At 47.4% G+C, this 18,257-nt stretch overlaps 1 protein-coding gene across 3 annotated transcripts in view; it reads left to right on the top strand.

The window, feature by feature from the left end:
* The window catches only part of SCN10A (sodium voltage-gated channel alpha subunit 10), a 79,698-nt gene that overhangs the window by 43,034 nt on the left and 18,407 nt on the right, over positions 1-18,257 (top strand). For 2 of the 3 annotated variants that reach the window (XM_037030454.1, XM_037030452.1), the window contains 6 exons: positions 6,622-6,981; positions 8,784-9,242; positions 10,709-10,849; positions 12,402-12,525; positions 13,627-13,781; positions 17,076-17,249. In XM_037030454.1, the coding sequence (XP_036886349.1) occupies positions 6,622-6,981; positions 8,784-9,242; positions 10,709-10,849; positions 12,402-12,525; positions 13,627-13,781; positions 17,076-17,249 (1,413 nt within the window). The remainder of the gene's footprint in view (positions 1-6,621; positions 6,982-8,783; positions 9,243-10,708; positions 10,850-12,401; positions 12,526-13,626; positions 13,782-17,075; positions 17,250-18,257) is intronic. The other variant, XM_037030453.1, reaches the window with a different exon arrangement.

The raw sequence follows: 18,257 nt of genomic DNA, 5'->3' as shown, positions 1-18,257 counted from the left end.
TTCCCTAGGTCTTAGCACATTCATTCTCCTCTTTCCTGGCTTAACACACACGCCACCTACTCAGAGGTGTCCTCCGGCAACCACATTATCTAAAGTTGGGTTCCTTCATCAGGTTCACCTGTTTCTTTTTAATGTTCACACTTTGCAATCATCCTAGTAGTCTGTGACACAAAAAAAGAGTTTTCATTTTTATCATTCTATCCCAAGGGCCTAGCACAAGGCCCAGCACATAGTAGAAACTCAATAAGCACCTGTTAATTAAAGGAAGGATAGAAAAACGGAAGGAAAAAAGGCAGAAATGACAATTGTGTCACCATTGCTCTTTCGTCCTTCTCAAAATAAACAGGGGTGTCCAACATTTTGGTGTCTCTGCGCCATGCTGGAAGAAGAGTTGTCTGGGGCCACACATTACATAATCGCAGCACATAATCACAAGAAAATCTCATAATGTTTTAAGTCAATTTACAATTTTGGGTTGGGCCCCATTCACAGCCATCCTGGGCTGCATGTGGTCCGTGGATTGCAGGTTGGACGCCCCTGGTAGAGTCTTCTTCCATTAATGTGTCTATTGGTTTTTCCCTCGTACCGATACCACACCATCTTAATTACTGGGGTTGCCTCAAATAAGTGTCTGTAGGGCAAGCTGCCCACCTTGTTTGACTTCTTCGGGAACAACACGGCCCCTGCACTTCCATATTCATTTTAGAAGCAACTTGCCAAGTTACATACCCACATACACACAAGACGTGTTTTGTTTTTTCTTTTGGGATTATAATACTCTGTAGTTCAATCTGGGGAGAAATGTAACCTTTCTATTATATGGTCTTCTGATCTATGACAATAGCATACTCTCCATTTATTTTCATCTTTCATTGTTTTATAATTTCTTCATAAAGCTTTATAATTTTCTCTGTAAAGGACTTTTCTCCATATCTTTTGTTTGGTTTATTCCCAGATAGTGCCTAGTTCACTACAATAGTCTAAATAAAATTCCTTTTTAAGATTTCCTCTCTTTTTTTTTTTTTGCTAGCATTTTGCTACTGAATTTTTTTGTATCCAGAAATCTCTCTAACAATTTATCTACCTAACCTTTTAAATTTTTAACACAATCATATCATGGAAATAATGAGTTTTGTCTCTTGTCTTTTAATCTTTATTCCATTGGTTCCTGTCATCACCTCCTTGTGCTGTTTAGAAAGGACATCCAGTACCCTATTGGCATGAGACACTCACAGCTGACATCCTTGCTGTTTTCCTGATCTCAGAGGGAATGCTTTCAACATTTCCTTTTTTAAAAATTGTTATTGTATTTTTTCCTGCTTTCAATATTTCACTAAGCCCGATACTTGTGACACTTTTTTGAAAGATTTTAAAAAAACTCTTATCAGTTTAGGAATTTGTTTGTTAGAAATATTTCTCCAGAATGGATGTTTAATTTTATCAGGCAGTTGTTCTGCCTGCACTAAGATAATCACAAGATTTTCTCTTTTAATGCATTAGGGCAGTACATTATGTTAACTGATTTCCTAATGTGAAATCAACCTTGTATTCCTGAGATAAGCCCAACTTGATCATGATACAAATTTTATACATGGGAAGATCCAGTTTTCTAAGAGTCTGTTGAAAATTTCTGCATCCATATTGATGAGTAACATGTGGCCTGTAATTTTCTTTACTTGCATTGTCCTTTGTCAGGTTTCAGATGCTAATTGCCAGGTTATGCTAATCTTTATAACAAGAGGTGAAAAAATATCCCTCTTCTTTTGCACCCAAACTCTGGGTAAGTTTGGAATCGTTTGCTCCTAATAGGTCTGGTAAATTCACCAATGAAGCCATCTGGAGGTTAAGACTTTTTATGACTGTAAATTTTCTTAATGGCTGTAGAACTGAGTCAGGTTTTCTGTTTCTCAAAGTGGTTTTGGTTAAGTTACATTTTTCTAAAATTTTCCTTATCTAAATTTTCAAGTGTATTGGCATAAAGTTGTGTGCTATGCTGTTATCTTTTAGGGTCTATATCACCTGTACTTGTACTACCTTCTCCTTTTTTTAAAAAAATTGTGGTTTGTGCTTTCTCTCATCTTTTTTTATTAGTCTTGGAAAAAATTATCAGTTTAATGAAGAACCAACTCTTACCTAGAAGAACCAACTTTTACCTTGTTGATCCTACTTCACTGATATTTTCTGTTTCAATTACCCCTGTATCTTGTCTTAATTACATCCTGTGTTCTATGTATCTTATTCTTCTCTAACGTTTTAAGATGGAATTTTCAAACTAATAAATTTATTTAAGACTTCAGTTTCCTTCTAAGAACCATTTTAATGTGTAGATTTTTTTTTTACTGTTTGGTTCTAAGTAGTTTTTCATTTTAAATTTGATTTATTCTACCCTGGCTACTGTGGCTCAGTGGATTGAGTGCCAGCTTGTGAACCTAAAGGTCACCAGTTGGACTCCTGGGTTGTAGACCAGGTCCATAGTTGGCTGCGTGTGAGAGGCAACCACCCAATTGATGTATCTCTTGCACATCAATGTTTCTCTCCCTCTCGTTCTCTCTCCCTTCCCCTCTCTCTAAAATTAGATGGAATCTTTAAAAAATAAACAAATAAATGTTTTTTTAATTTATTCTTTGACTCAAAGGTTAATTAGAAGCATAGTTCTCAATGTCAAAACATATGTGGTATTTCTAGTTATCTTTATGCCATTGAATTCTGTAATTGTCTTATAGTCCAAGAACACATACTGTAGGATTTTAATGCTTTGAAAAATTTATTGATGATTTCCTTTCAGTTAAGTATATTGAAAATGTTCCTTACACTGTTGAAAAGAATGTGTGTCCTGCAGTTGTAGGCAGCAATATACTGCATAATCCACTGAGTCCAGAAAGTTCATGGTATGGTCCAAGTATTCTATATGCCTGCTTATTTTTGTCTGCTTATTCTAGTAATTACTGAGAGAGTGGTGTGTAAAAATATCTCCCACTATGATTATGGTGACGCTTGTTTCTCCTTATGGTTCTATCTTGAGGCTGTGTTAATAAATGCATACATATTTCAAGTTGTTATAATCCCAGCAAAATGAAACTTTTATCATCGAGGGTTGACCTTCTTTACCCCTAGAAATTCTTTTTGCCTTAAAAATGTCCTTGCCTGATGTTAATTTAATAATTTTGTGGGGGAGTGGTTTAGAATTTGCCTCGTATCTTTACCCATCCTTTTTCTTCTAGCCTTTGTGCATCCTTAGCATTTTTGTCTCTTATAAACAGCATAGTCCAATTTTAGATTCTTATTCAGTTCTGACAATCCAATCTTTGTCTTCTAACCAAAGCACATTGTCCACTTATTCTGTACATACTGATAGATCTGGATACATGTCCATCATTTTATTTTGGGTTTTCTATTTGCTTTACTTCTCAAGTGTATTTGTCTCCTCTCTCTCTTCTCCCCCACCCCTTCTTGATTTATTTTGAATTGTTTGTTTTTCCTTGTTCTGTTTTCCACTTTAATGGTTTGGAAACTAAATACTCTGTTTTTATTCGAGTGATTACCTTAGTAATTCCAGCGTGTATGGTTAACTTAAAGTAAAAGTTAGCTAAAATCTTTACCTTCTTCCAAGACACATTTCCATTTGTTACCCTTTCCCATCTCACAGTTCTGTTAAGTATTTCCATTTTATTTTGTTTTTCAAAATCTGGGGCTTAACGAACAGTACAAAATTCTAGCTGCTGTGTAAACAGTCCCCGAAACTCAGTATCTTAGCCCAATAAAGGTTTATTTCTCACCATGTCATAGTTGCAATGCCAGCCAGGCCTGCACGGCCTTCAGAGCTTGCCTCCAGCTTGGGGAAAAGGAGAAGCCAAGGCTCATTTTTAAGTCTGAAACAGTCAACGGCTTTTCAGTCAGGACTCACAGTTTCTTCTGTGAGCCCTCCTTTAAACCTTAGCTTCAGACGCTGTGAGTGCTTTCTCTGACCGAGTTCTCAGCTTGGCTGTATTTCTTCGCTTTCTTGTCCCCATGCCTTCCTCTCTCAACTCCGTGGTGGCCACACCATTAATATAATCTTTGCTAAGAGTCACTTAATTTCATTGAAAAATTTAACCGGTCTTCAACACTTGAAGACTTATTCCCAGTGCTTATTGATTGAGATATGAATCAGTGTACTTTTTCCCTCTAAACAGAAAATTTTATATTAATTATGAGATTAGCCAGAGCGATGGTTAATTAAGTATGAAGGAATATTCAGCCACTATTAAAAGAAATAGTTTATAAATTTTCCACAGTAATAAGAAGTAATCCTTTTGATGTAATGATAAGCTAGGCAAAGATACAGAGAGCGACTAGATGGCGGTGGAGGTGAAGGTCATGGGGAATACGGATGGTAGCGGGGCTGCTTTCCTGAACCACTCATTCTGGGTATCCGAGGGAGCCAGCCAGGTGGTTGGGGGAGGGGCATTACAGCACAGCAGCAGGCACCTGCGAATGTGTGTTGACTGACTGGCTAACACTAGGGCCCCCAAGCCCAGATATCTCTGGAATAGCAAGTGGAGAGATGCTGTTTCCCTGCCCTGTATAAAGATAACAAAAGAATAAAGAGAGGATGACTCAATTCATGTCCTATAATGAGAATGACACATAACTTGCTTACAATTTAGTATGAGCTTAATTATTGACAATAAACTGCTTTCTAAGGGAATTCTAATACAGTTGACCCTTGGACAACATGGATTTGAACTGCATGGGTCCACTTATATGAAGGATTTTTTTTTCTTGAGAGAGAGAAGCATCAATTTGTTGTTCCATTTATTTATGTGTTCATGGGTTGCTTCTTGTATGCACCCTGATTGGGGATCAAACCTGTATCCTTAGCATATTGAGACGATGCTCTAATCAACTGAGTCACCCAGCCAGGGCCAAAGGTTTTTTCAATAAATACTGTAAATGTATTTTCTCTTGACTTTCTTAATGACATTTTCTTTTCTCTAGCTGACTTGATTGTAAGAATGCAGTATATAATACATGTAACATATAAAATATGTGTTAATTGACTGGTTTTATGTTATCAGTAAGGCTTCTAGTCAGTAGTAGGCTGTTAATAGTTAAGTTTTGGTGGAGTCAACAGTTATGCATAGATTTTTGACTGCGTGGGAGGCCTGCGCCCGTAGCCCCCATGTTGTTCAAGGGTCAACTATATTAATTTCTAAACTCTCCATTCCCACCCGCACCCCATGTAACTGAGGAACCAGTGGAAACCATTAGCCAGGTGCAATTAAGGCAAGAGCTGGTGCCCGGTATTTGTGCCCAGGGGCCAATGAGCGTGCCCTAGTGTCTCCCCCTGTCCCAAGTCAGGCCCCACAGATTCTGTGGTGTGAGGGGTGGCTGTCACCCTATGTCAGGGACCTACTCCAGCCTCTGCTTTTGCTTTTGTCCAGAGTTTACTGCGAGAATGGCTGCTAAGTTTCCATCTAGTTACTAATACTCAGTTTTTATAAGCATTTGTCAGCTGCCTCTATATCCAGTCCACAGAACTGGTGTTTCAAGTGCTGCTTGCAGTGCGAGGAGAATAACCTCCAGATTAGGTCTCAGGTAAACCATGAGCCTCCCCCGCCCCCCCCCACCCCATCACATACAAAAGTGGATGTGGAGCTTCCTGTGAGAGATGATTAAACCTCCTCTCTTGGGACTTAGTCACTGCTGTGTGGTTGACAAAACTTGCTGCCCTGCTCTGTCCAGCACTGCATCCTGACACCTGAGCCGGAACCCGGCTTTTGGTGAGTGCTCCAGAAATACCCCATGACCACTGAGTCCAGATATCTCTTTCTAACAAAAAAAAAATCACACAAATATATTTTTAAGTGTTTATACATGTTTGTGCACAGTGCTTTTGCTCTCTTGTGGGACTGAGCACACTTGGGTGCACAGTGAAGATTTCAGGGGTCTTTGCCTTTTCTTTGTTAATGGAACCATTTGTTCCATGAGGGCAGTAGCCTCTCTCCACATGCCTGTCAGTCTAGCACAGTACCACGCACATGCGTGGTTGGCATTCAATAAGGTGGGCAGTTTGGTTAGTCAAATAAATGAACATATGGCCTGTTTAATGTTGGGTCCATGAAACTATAGATACTTGCAATATCATAGCTGGTGAGGGCAACAAATATCCATGGCCCAAGGTGAGTATTGCCCTAAGATAGTTAGCCAATACCTCTCAAGTGCAATGATGGGTCATGCCCTACCCAGAGGAGCCTCTCTTTAGGTCAGTTCTCACTCATAAGTGGGCCATTCTCACTTACATGTGAGTGCCATCAAACCCTACTCTTCTCTCATCGAATAAGCTCACATGGGGGTCTGGCAGCTGCAGAAGAGTACCTATGGTGAGATCACCCCCCGCCCCCAATATAGGACTCCTGTCTTGGTCATAGTCAGGGAAGCATATTGAATAGGGACTAGAGAGGACTGATAATATTTTTGAGTAACTGATGACATCTCTGAAAGTACTTTCCTGGGAGCACTCATCTTCATAGAGTGGGCTGCCTTGTGTATTCCTCAGGCCTTTGGTCTCTGGCCAATATTTGAGATGAAAGGTGGTGGGAACAGCCTCCAAGGCCTGACACAGTCTCTGTTTCTCTGCAGCTGCGGGTCCTCAAGCTGGCCAAGTCCTGGCCAACCTTAAACACCCTCATCAAGATCATTGGAAACTCAGTGGGGGCCCTGGGGAACCTCACCATCATCCTGGCCATCATCATCTTTATCTTCGCTCTGGTGGGCATGCAGCTCCTTGGGGAAAGCTACAGCAAGAATCGACACTACATCATTCAGCCAGGGGACGAGCTGCCTCGCTGGCACATGGAGGACTTCTTCCACTCTTTCCTCATCATCTTTCGGATTCTCTGTGGGGAGTGGATTGAGAACATGTGGGCCTGCATGGAAGTTGGCCAGAAATCCATATGCCTTGTCCTCTTCTTGACAGTGATGGTGCTGGGGAACCTGGTGGTGAGTACAGAGCCCCCTCAGGACGGTCTCCTGGGAAATGGAGGAGATTGCCACAGTATCCTGAAAAGCTATGACTTTGCTCATTTTTATGCCCACATTGAACCTCCCGATTGAAAGGCATTCAAACTTTTCAAAGTCATTTATAAGTCATATTACAAGAATTGTCCCTTGCCCTGGCTGGTGTGGCTCAGTTGGTTGGAGCATCATTCGATATACTGAAAGGTTGCAGATTTGATTCCCGGTCAGGGTTTGATTCCTGGTCAAGGCACATACCCAGGTTGTGGGTTTGATTCCCAGTTGGGGTGCTTACAAAGAGGCAACCAATCAATGCTTCTCTCTCTCTCTCCTTCTCTCTGTCTCTCTCTCTTTTTCTCTCTTTCTCTTCCCCTCTCTCTCCCTAAAAGCAATGAAAACAAATGTCCTCAGGTGAGGATTAAAAAAACTGTCCCTCGGGAGGCTGCTTGACTTGTGAGAATGAGAACATACGATGGAAAAGAAAGACCTGGCTCTACTGCTAGGAAAGATGGCTGACCCAGCACAAGAGACAATCTCCCCAAGCTCTAACTTCCTTAAAATCAAGAAAATAGTGCTTGCTCATGGGCTTACTGGGAGAATTAAATTACAGAAGATGACATATGCAAATTACCTAGTGCAATGTCTGGGCTATGGCAGGAACTCAATAAATGATAGCTGTTAGATGTTAAAGGAAAAAATTTCTTCCCCGCTCCAGGGAGTTTCAGAAAATATTGTTCTCCAGGGGAGTAGAAGCTGGCTGGTTTCTCTAAGCTGCACGGGTCCAAGCTAGGAGCAGGGAGCAGGCACAAGGGGACAAGAGGAATTAGGGACACTGGGTCATGGGAAGCATCCGATGCCATGGTGGCAATGACACAGTCCACTCCTAGGTTTGGGGGAAGCCTCTCTGGAGACCTGCCTGCCAGTCGGCCCCAGCACCCCACCTCCATCCCAGCCTGGCTCCTCACCCTCAGCCTGTCCCCACCCATGTTAGTTCTGGGTGCCCTGGGCCTCCCAGCCCTGGCTGGCTGGGGGGGAAAGTGGGCTTCCAGGAGCCCCTTTCATCTTGCTGTGGAAGTCAATCAACTTAGATTCTTTCCCATGGGGTTTTGCAGACATGGGAAAACTAAACCAAGAAAATGGAGGCAACAACAAATCCAGACTCTTCACAGTCCTTCCCACCCAGGTCCCTGAGGCAAAGATGCCTTCTGCCCACATTCCCGCGTGAAGTGCTGGCTGAAGCTCCTTTCTTCCAGGCGTACTTCCGTCCCTGCAGAGCCGCAGGCCCAAACCCACAGGCAGAAGCGTTGCCTCCCTGAGTACTTTACATCCCTTGTGTCATTTCCTCTTCACAGCCACTCTGAGAGGCAGGGCGTCCCCACTCCCCGTGTACTGGTGAAGAGCATGACGTTAGAAGCAGTGGAGGGATGTGCCTAGGATTCCAGAGCAAGGACTAGAACGCAGGGCTTTGGCAGATGAAGGTGGTCCCAGGGCAGGCCTGTGACTGCTCCTCTCTGTTGTCCTTCATCGTCCCTTGGCTCAGCAGGGGTGATCCTCCTCTGCAGTGGAGGACGGGCTTGCCAGCCTTATCCACACTAGCAGGTCACTTATGACATTCCCAAGGCTCTCCTCAGTTGCTCTCAGATGATCATTCCCCTGAAAGAGAAAGCAGCCCAGGGATGCAAGGAGAGGCCTAGGTGCGGGTATCCTGCCATCCAGCTGCCCACCTGGGGGGCCGTAGAGGGGCTCAGCTCATTGTTTGAGTGGCCTTCCCTTCCACTTCTCCCCAGATGCTCAACCTGTTTATCGCCCTGCTGCTGAACTCATTCAGCGCTGACAACCTCACAGTCCCAGAGGAGGATGGGGAGATGAACAACCTGCAGGTGGCCCTGGCGCGGATCCAGGCATTTGGCCACCGCACCATGAAGGCCCTTCGAGGCTTCTTCTGCAGACCCTGCCTGCTGCCCCAGACCAAGTCAGAGCCCCAGATGGTGGTGAAGATCCCACTGTCCAGCTCCAAAGCCAAGAACCACATTGCTGCTGATGCAGCCACAGAGAGCCCCGGAGGGCTTTCGGGTTCCAGAGACCCCAGAGACAGCCACAGTGACTTCATCACTAATCCTAACATATGGGTCTCTGTGCCCATCGCTGAGGGTGAATCTGACCTTGATGACTTGGAGGAGGAGGAGGCAGAGGAAGAGGAGGAGGATGCTCAGAGTTCCCGGCAGGAAGCGCTCCCCCAGGAGCAGGTGAGAGTTCTCCCATTGGACAACCACAGGAAGCAGGTAGAGGTCTTAGGGAGGGAGCAACAAGGGCAGAGGGGAAATTATGATACAGAGATTTTCAACATTAGGGCTGGCACAACCCTGATGACCTGCCAGGCAAAAGAGCCCTTGACATAAAAAAGCTCAAGGCATGCCAAACTCTCTGGAGGGAGTGGCATTTGAGCACCTGGAAGAAAGGTCAGGGTTCCCCAGCCAAGCAGGGAGCAGGGGCAGCCCCGAGCTCCAGACCATGCTTGGGGTGGTCTTTCACCCCGCTGCCCCGTTCGCTCTGCCAAACCCAGGCTCTGTGCACTAGCTGCTAATGGGACTCCTCTAAGAAGAGGATGCTGCCCAAGAGCAAGTCTCCTCCTATTGTCACCAGAAGCCTGAGGAGCCCTGATCATTACGTGACTCATTTACCCAGCTCTTCTTGACAAGGGGTGTTACAGGGAAATGACACTTGTTCCTTTTGGCATCAAAGCATTTAAAGTGCATTTTAGCCTTTTGGGATTTTTTAAAATACTTTGCACAGTTCCCTACTACTTTAAACAGATGGAGCAACCCTCATTAACCTCTTCCCAATGACTGGTGGCACGCTCTTCTGCACAATATGGGAAGGCAGGGATCCCCGTGGGGCCCAGGGACAGGCAGGACTGTTGGCCACCCCACTAAATGGCCTTGGACAGCTGTGCTTTGAGTCTGTGGCTCTTCCATAGCCTTCTTCCCCTGCAGCTGTCACTTCTGCTGTGTTCCAGCAGCTGCTATCAGCTGCTATATTTTACATGCCTTTGTCTGGGTAACAGCCAAGGGCAGGGCGTCACTATCCCCAGAGTAAAGGACACGAACTATGCCATGGCTGCCTCCACTCAGAGCATTTTTCATCGCTTTGGGGTCTTTGGGGGACTCCCGATGGCCAAGTTTACTACCGATCTGACTTTTGGACAATTAATAATGGTCATGGCTAATATCTATGGAGCCAAGCACTTTCTTCAAAGTATTTTATAAGCAGGAACGTATTTAGTGGTCAAAATAACTAAATAGCCCCGGCTGGTGTGGCTCAGTGGACTGAGCACAGGCCTGTGAACCAAAGTGTTGCCATTTCAATTCCCAGCCAGGGCACATGCCTGGGTTGTGGGCCAGGTCCCCAGTAGGGCAGGTGTGAGTGGCAACCCCACATGGATGTTTCTCTCCCTCTCTTCCTCCCTCCCTTCCCCTCTGTCTAAAAATAAATAAGTAGAATCTTTTAAAAAATAAAATAACCAAACAAAGTAGACCTCGCCTTCTCAATTTTGCAGTTGGGAAAAGTGAAGATCAGAGAAGTTAAATAACTTGTCTAAGGTCACACAGCTTATAAGTAATCAAGTCAAGACTTAAACAGATCCGTCAGGCAATAGGGTCTCCAGGCTGGGTGGGTGGATGGATCGGTTTCAGTTGGGATCTTCTCTCACTAGCAGGAGCAGCTGCAACAACTCGGGAAGTCTGAGGACCACCTGGCACCCAGGTGCCCAGGCTCTGGATCGTCCTCTGAGGACCTGGCTCCGTACCTGGGTGAGAAGTGGAAAGACGAGGAAGCTGCTCAGGCCCCTGCAGAGGTAGGTATGTGAGCTTCCTGGAGAGGTAAGGTGTTGCAGTCTGCACTCAACCCCCTAACCTCATGTCACATCCTGGGAATTGTTCAAGTCCCTCTCAGACCCTGGGCTACTCAACATAATTTCATGGGAAGAGTGAGGCTCCTCCCCATAGGGGAGGAGAGGTGGAGGGAGGGGGGTGGAGGACCAGTTCCTCGACCTCTCTTGTGTCTTCATCTGCAAAACCAAACGGTAACCATGGTAGGATTCCTTTGATGTTTAAATGAGATGCTCCTTGTCAAGTGTTTAGCTCTTCCCTGAAATGGAATAAGTGCCCAGAAAATGACAGCCGAGAGACAAGGAGACAAAAGACAAATGCACAGAGGAAGTTAGGTAAAGCCAGCAGATAAAAGTCAGAGCCGCTCGTGGGTGAAGCCGTCTTCCCGCTGACTCCCCACCTCCACTTTCTTTTGTCCACACCAGTTCCTCTAGCCACACACACATTCTGGTGCTCCGGAGAGGCCAGCTGTGCTGAGCAGTCTCCTGACAGCTTCACCCAGACTGAGCAGGAAGAGGAATCAGGGTTTAGGAATGTCTTGTAAGAGGTGAAAATAAACTTGGTGGTTTCAGTGCAGCTCTTTGAAGAAAACAAGCTCCAGGGAAAGAGGTATCTGTGAAGATTTGGCGTCTCGAATACCACTGTATCAAAAATCAGGAATTTCACTTGACACCTAGCGGCTGAGTGCTGACACTGTGACAGGCACTGGGCTAGGCAAAGATAAGGAAGACATTGTTCATCCCCAAAGTTATCGAGTCCTTCAGCTCGAGGAATGTCAGCTACTGGCCGTGTGCCCCTGGGTGAGGCTGACCACGCCAGGGGAAGATAAGAGGGTGGGGCTGACCTGGGATCTGGGGTCCCCGAAGAAACACAAGCCACTCACTTCCAGCCGGGCAAGGGTTGCCACCTTCTACACATGGACATCCTATTTCCTACTAAGCCTGTTAAGGGCTCCCCTGGCTGGTTTTCTCTACTTGCTGTTTTCAGGACACAGCTGGTGGGCATTGGTTTTGTATTGTTTTTGTTTTGTCCTCAACTCTGGCCTGGCAGGGAGGGGCCTGACAGTGACAGAAGGGGACACACCCCACCATTTGGGTCCATTAGCCGAGCTATCGGGTTTACTAACAGGAGAGCAGCTTCAGCTCCTAATTGAATTCATCGAGAGACATTGCAGGGCTGGAGCTGCCGGAGGGCCGCGCCCCTGCAGCATTGCTCCGTGGTTAAATATTCAAGCCCAGTGAACGGTCAGAGTCTTTATGGGTGTAATTACGGTGTCTCGGGCCATTGCCAGCACTCCATCAGGGGCCTGGAGGTTTAAAGCCTCGCATCGATAACAGAAGGCATCACTGTCGGGGCCTCAGCTGGCGAGGTACCAAACACACAAGGGACACCGTGGTGGGTCCAGCCCTGAGGGGCATCCCCTGCATCTTGGAGCTCTTGGCCAGGGGGGACCCACAGGGCAGATTCCCCAGGCCTCTCAGAGAGCTGAGTTCATGGCCCTAGACTTGTGCCCTGCAGGGAGCGGGTGACAGAAGCCCCTCAGAAGGCAGCACCGTGGACTTCCTGGATCCTGAGGAGATCCTGAAGAAGATTCCTGAGCTGGCGGATGACCTTGAAGAGCCAGACAACTGCTTCACTGAAGGTAAAGTGGGGGACACAGGTCTCCTCAGACTGACGTTAATTAGGGCCAGAGTCCATCTCAACAGTCATGCAGGCACCTCTGCATCCGGGGCCCTGGCCTGGGGTCCACAGAAGGACCACAGCAAGTCCCTTGGGGTCCACAGGAGGTCCACAGCAAGTCCACAGGAAGTCCACAGGAGGACCACAGCAAGTCCCCTGGGGTCCACAGGAGGTCCACAGCAAGTCCCTTGCTGCCTTGCTCCCAGGCTCGAAGGATGGGCATCGAGCATGTCACAACACGCATGTCACAACTCACAGCAGCCTGGGGGTGGGATCTGCATCTCGTGCCATGTCGGACAGGGCCGAGGCACGAGGTGCCCACCCCATTGCCCTGGAAATCACCGCACTCGGTTATAAATCAGCTCTCTTGAGGATGAGAAGGGAAAAGGAGTCACTACCATAAATGCCTTTGATTTAGGACATGAAGAACCCAGAGGAGCGCCAATCCTTTGTGTACCATTTGAAGGCAGGGACAGCATCTTATGCTCCTTTTTCTTCAATGTCTAGAACAAGGAGGCACATCATGTTCTTAATAAATATTTGTGCAATAAATGAATACATATACTATGAAATTATAGCTTCAACAATAAAAACATTAACATTTTTTTAAAAAGAAAGAAAACTCTTCCAGTTTCCAGCTCCATGTGACCCTGGGCTGGGCTTCACCCACGCCCCATCCCAGCAAGGTGGCAGTCCCTTGGGTCAGCATAGGCTCAGGACGCAGCCCCTCAGACCCCACCGGACTCAGGCCACACGGCTCGTCAGGCTTTGAGGGACAGACAGCTAGAAGCACAAGGACCACAGCATCGTCTATGAGAAGGAAGAAAGTCAGGGAGGAGACAAGAGTGGGCAAGACCAATGGTAGAAAGCAACAGCTGAGGTCAGGACTGAGAGATAGATGCCCGTAAGGGACCCTGCTTCTCTCATATCAGGGAAAGAATTCTTTTCCAAAGCAGGTGGTGGATGGGTTTCCCAGCAGACTGGTCTCCCTGCAGGGTTGGAATAAAAATACTCCTTCTCTCCCAGTGGGACACCACTCACCATCAGTCACCTCTCCCGACAGGCTGCATTCGTCGCTGTCCCTGGTGCAAAGTGGATACCACCAAGTTCCCATGGGATGTGGGCTGGCAGGTGCGCAAGACCTGCTACCGCATCGTGGAGCACAGCTGGTTTGAGAGCTTCATCGTCTTCATGATCCTGCTCAGCAGCGGGTCTTTGGTAAGGGGAGGCAGTGTCCCTGCCCCAGTGCCCCCAGGTGGGTCTCCATGACCCAAAAGCCCTGGAGCTGGTGGGGTCCATTGACTCCTGGGGTGCAGGTCTCCATCCTGTGGCTGGAAGGGGGTCTGTGACCCAGCACATGGGCTCCTCTCAGCAGCCAGGCATGGTAGGTGCTTGAGGTGTCACTGATGTGACCTGCTACACCTGGCTGCAAGTGTTCCAAGCAGTGAGCGTGTGCCTCCCACTTTATAGTCCAGGACACTGACACTCAAAGGGCTCGAGGGACTTGTCCAAGGTTGCCCAGCTTGTCAGGAGCAAAAGCTAATTTTGCCCTCACTTGATCCCAAAGCCCCCGACTTACCACCTTCTGATGCACAAACACACTGGCCTTTTCTGAAGGACTAGTACAAAGAGGATCATCTTTCCTTGTCTTGTCAAGCCACTTGTAAATATTACTCTTATGTGTTCAAAGCTCTTCTCAAAATGTGGTCGCCCAGGGAGCTTGTTAAAGTACAGATCCTGATTCAGTGGATCTGGGCCGGGGCCTGAGAATCTGAGTTTCCAGCAAGCTCCCAGGTGAGGCTGAGGCTGTGCTGGTCCACACTTTGAATAACTAAGCCTTGCAGGAAAAGAGATGCTGAGTTAGGAGATGCTTCCCAAGCCCCTTGCTGAGTCCCCAGCTTTGCAGGACAGGGAAGAATGCTTCTCTCTCTACCATGACTTAATGTCACCATGCAATCTCAACTTCCCAGAGGACCAAGGTAGATGTCAACACAGAAAGGGACTCATCATCCCCAGTTGTCCACATTTTATGGATGAGGAAATCACAGCCCAAAGACATGAAGGGCCCTGCTCAGAGGCCCAGCTAGTTAGTTAAAAGGGGGACTAGAACCCCACTCTCCCGGCTCAACTCCAAGTGTGGTCACTTGTCTTGCTTCTTGTGTGCCATTCACCCCCGGAAAACAGTCTGCTGACTGTCTGGGCACCCACTAAATGCCTGATTTCCCGGGAAGGGTGCCCAAACTGCTTAGCGCCTGGCCTCAGCCTCAGGGAGAAGGAACGGCAGATGAGAAGGCGTGATCTGAGAGGCAGGAGGAAAAGGAGACCTGCAAGCAGAGAGAAGAGGGCTTCCTGGTCCACCATCTTGGAAGAAGGTGTAGTAGGGTCTGAAGGCGCTCATTGTCCCAGCAAAGGGCAGTGACTGTCCCCCTGGAATGACACTCTCAGCCCAGGGCTGGGTACAGAGGCTGCATTGCAGGACAAGGGGACGCTGGGCAGTGCGTTCTCCACACCGACCCGACCCGACCCTCCGACCCTCCGTTCTGCCCTCCCTGATGAAAATAATGACCACATTTGCTGTTGCCTAGGTGCTTTTGTCGCCACCTCTTTGGCTCGTGTCTTCCCCACGCACCTTCCCTCCTGGTCTCCCTCTCCTCTCCCTCACTCCTTCCCTTTCTGGGTTCTCTGCTCCAAACACCCCGGCTACCCCAGCTGCTCCCGCCTAGCGTGGAACTCAGATCCCATCTCAGCAGCTCTCCACTCGCCTCCCCGGCTCCTCCCCCCAGGGACGGAACAGGCTGGCACCAAATTTAGTCTTCCTTATGCTTTTACTTTGAGTACTTTTGAAAAAAATAACATGAGTTTTCATCTGACAAAGTAAAGTGCAAAAAAAAAAAAACCCCACACAACCCACTTGGAAATTATGGAAAATGCAAAGAAAAAAATATCACCCATTTTCCTATCACTCAAGGAGAATCTCACTTTGAAAATATTTGGTGCCCTTCCTTCCCGTCTTTCTTAGGCGTGTAATGCATACATATTTCCAAACTGAAACCACACTACGCATTCTGTAATTTCTCAGCCAATATGCCCCTCCTGTCTCCCAGACTGGTGACCAGGTTGTCTATGCTAGGAACTTGTCATTATCAACCTAAGTCATTTCTATGATTACTTCTTTTTTTTAAGATTTTATTTACTTTATTTTTTTTTTGAGAGGGGAAGGGAGGGAGAGAAACATCATTGTGTGGTTGCCTCTCGTGCACCCCCTGCTGGGAACCTGGCCTGCAACCTAGGCATGTGCCCTGACTGGGAATCAAACTGGCAACCCTTTGATTTGCCAGCTGGCATTCACTCCACGGAGCCACACCAGCCAGGGTGCTATGATCACTTCTACTGAGCACTGAAGAGTGTATGGAATTATCCATTTGAAGACATTTCCTGTCTTTGGTCTAGTTAGAAGGGGAACCAGAAGCAGGGACTCTGGTGCAGTTTGTTGGGGACCCTGATGAGGGGGAGCTGGTAGAGAAGCAGGAGAGAACAGGGAAACAAGCTAGGAAACGATGAGGGTTCTCATGAAGGCCAGCCTCATCCTCATCCCATAGGAGGGCCCAAGCATAAAAGGTTCCACAAAGGTGGCCCACTTGAGGCCTTTTAAATTCACAGTCAGTCACTGGCTTTTCGTTGTCCACCACCTGCCCCCTCCTCCCACCCAGGGGGCATGTACCCTCCTAAGGTGGGGGCTATTTCCTTCAGCCCAGGGACATCTCCAGGATCTATTAGCCGCCAACATTCACAGCAGGTGAGAGATGGGCCCACTGGACCCTTGAACAGGAGCTGGATGGGGCACCAGGACACAGAGTGTCCTTAGATTAAAGTCTTTAAGTCAGAATTGCTAGATTTCTATGACCTTTGAGACATGTTGCCAAGTTGGCTCTCCAAAAGACTGAACTGACTTTCATCTCCCACTGGCCTTGTAGGAGAACAGCTAGCCTCTTCCCACAGCCACATATAGCCAACCCTGGGGTTCCCTATTCTTTTTTTATCTCCCCCAGTCTGATCAAAGAAAAATGGCATCTTCTTTTCATTTGTATTTCCTTGATTACCAGTGAGGTACAACATTCTTTTTCAGAGGTTCATCGGCCATTCTTACTGTCATTTCAGTGAACTGCCATGAGCACCCTTTGAAGCTTTTACTTTTAAGTCACAGTAAGCAACCCTTTGATTCACTTCCAAAACCCAGTTCGAGAAGTCTTCCTTCCTCACTTGCCTTCAGCTCCCCTGCAAAGTACAAGCAGGCCCACACGTCCCCGCTGGCTCAGGAAGGCCTGGTTTGTGTCTCACAGTGTCTCCTCCATTACCCCGCCGCCCCAGAGCAGAGAACTCAAAACAACACTGGCAAGCTGGGCACCGGGACCATCCCAGGGCCTGAGGGCAGGCCTGACAGGGTCCTTCCCCACCGCTGGGTCCCAGTGCTGTGATTCCAGGCAGCCTGCCATTCTGTTCTCTTCCTTCCAGATCTTTGAAGACTATTACCTCGACAAGAAGCCCACGGTGAAGGCCTTGCTGGAATATACCGACAGGGTGTTTACCTTTATCTTTGTGTTTGAGATGCTGCTCAAATGGGTGGCCTATGGCTTCAAAAACTATTTCACCAACGCCTGGTGCTGGCTCGACTTCCTCATTGTGAATGTGAGTAGTTAGTGAGCACACGTGGGGTCTGGGGCCCTTACCCCTGACAAATGGCTGTTGTTGCCCAAGAAAGCTCGGGAGCCTGGCCCTCAATGGCTATGGCCAAGAAAAATCTTGAGTACATAGCAAGGGGTCTGAGAATAGCCTTGCACCCCTATGAATGGTAAGATCCAGACAGTACATGATTTGGGCACCACAGTGACCCTCGGGTGAGTCCTCTGTTACTAGGCCTCCACCCAGAAAGACCACTTACTGTCCTCTGTGTTTTACACTTAAAGCAAGATGGCACATGAGGCTCTCAAAGGTCTTGTGACCCTGCGTGCATGGACAGGGCTCCGGACTTAGGGAGCTGAGGACAGCACAGCACAGAGAACCTGTCCACCTGCGGCTCAGTCCTTGGCCCTGGCCACACTCTGGAATCGCCTAGGCATCTCTTAAAAATACAATGAACAAACACCACTATTCCCAAAATTCTAATCTTCCTGGTCCTGGGGTACAGATGGGGTTGGGGCACTCTTGGATATGTCCAATGTGCAGCCAGTATTAAGAACCACTGAGCTAACTAACACCACTGGCTTCTCCTTAGTGGCACTAAACGGGAACGAGGGTCCCTTTTAGATGAGCTGAAGCTCATATATCAGACTCACACTAACCTGTGGCCACTAACCCCCACATGAGGGAATTGGCCAAGTGCCTCCTGCACATTAGACTTGTGTCTTCTCAAAGCAGTGAGAAAAATCATCCTCCATAAAATCTCCTAAGGGCCTTCCTACCCATCCAAAGCTAGGAGTGATCTCTCCCTTATCGTAACCACTACCATTTTCTATGTCTGTCCAGGCCTTTGCCCTCTTGGCTCTGCAAGATGGCTGCCTGTGTTATTTGCTCACTGGTGCATAGGTGAGGGGCCCTGCAGGCAGGGGGAGACACGTGTTGTGTTTGTCTCTGCCTCCCCCGCTTCAACAGCCACCAGCACCAAGTTCTCTCATCAGAGGTGTCAGGAAATGTGTC

This window comes from Sturnira hondurensis, unplaced genomic scaffold (assembly GCF_014824575.4).
Source record: "Sturnira hondurensis isolate 20B ecotype Veracruz unplaced genomic scaffold, ASM1482457v3 Scaffold0020787, whole genome shotgun sequence".
Lineage (NCBI taxonomy): Eukaryota > Metazoa > Chordata > Mammalia > Chiroptera > Phyllostomidae > Sturnira > Sturnira hondurensis.
This window is presented reverse-complemented; position numbering and strand designations above follow the sequence as displayed.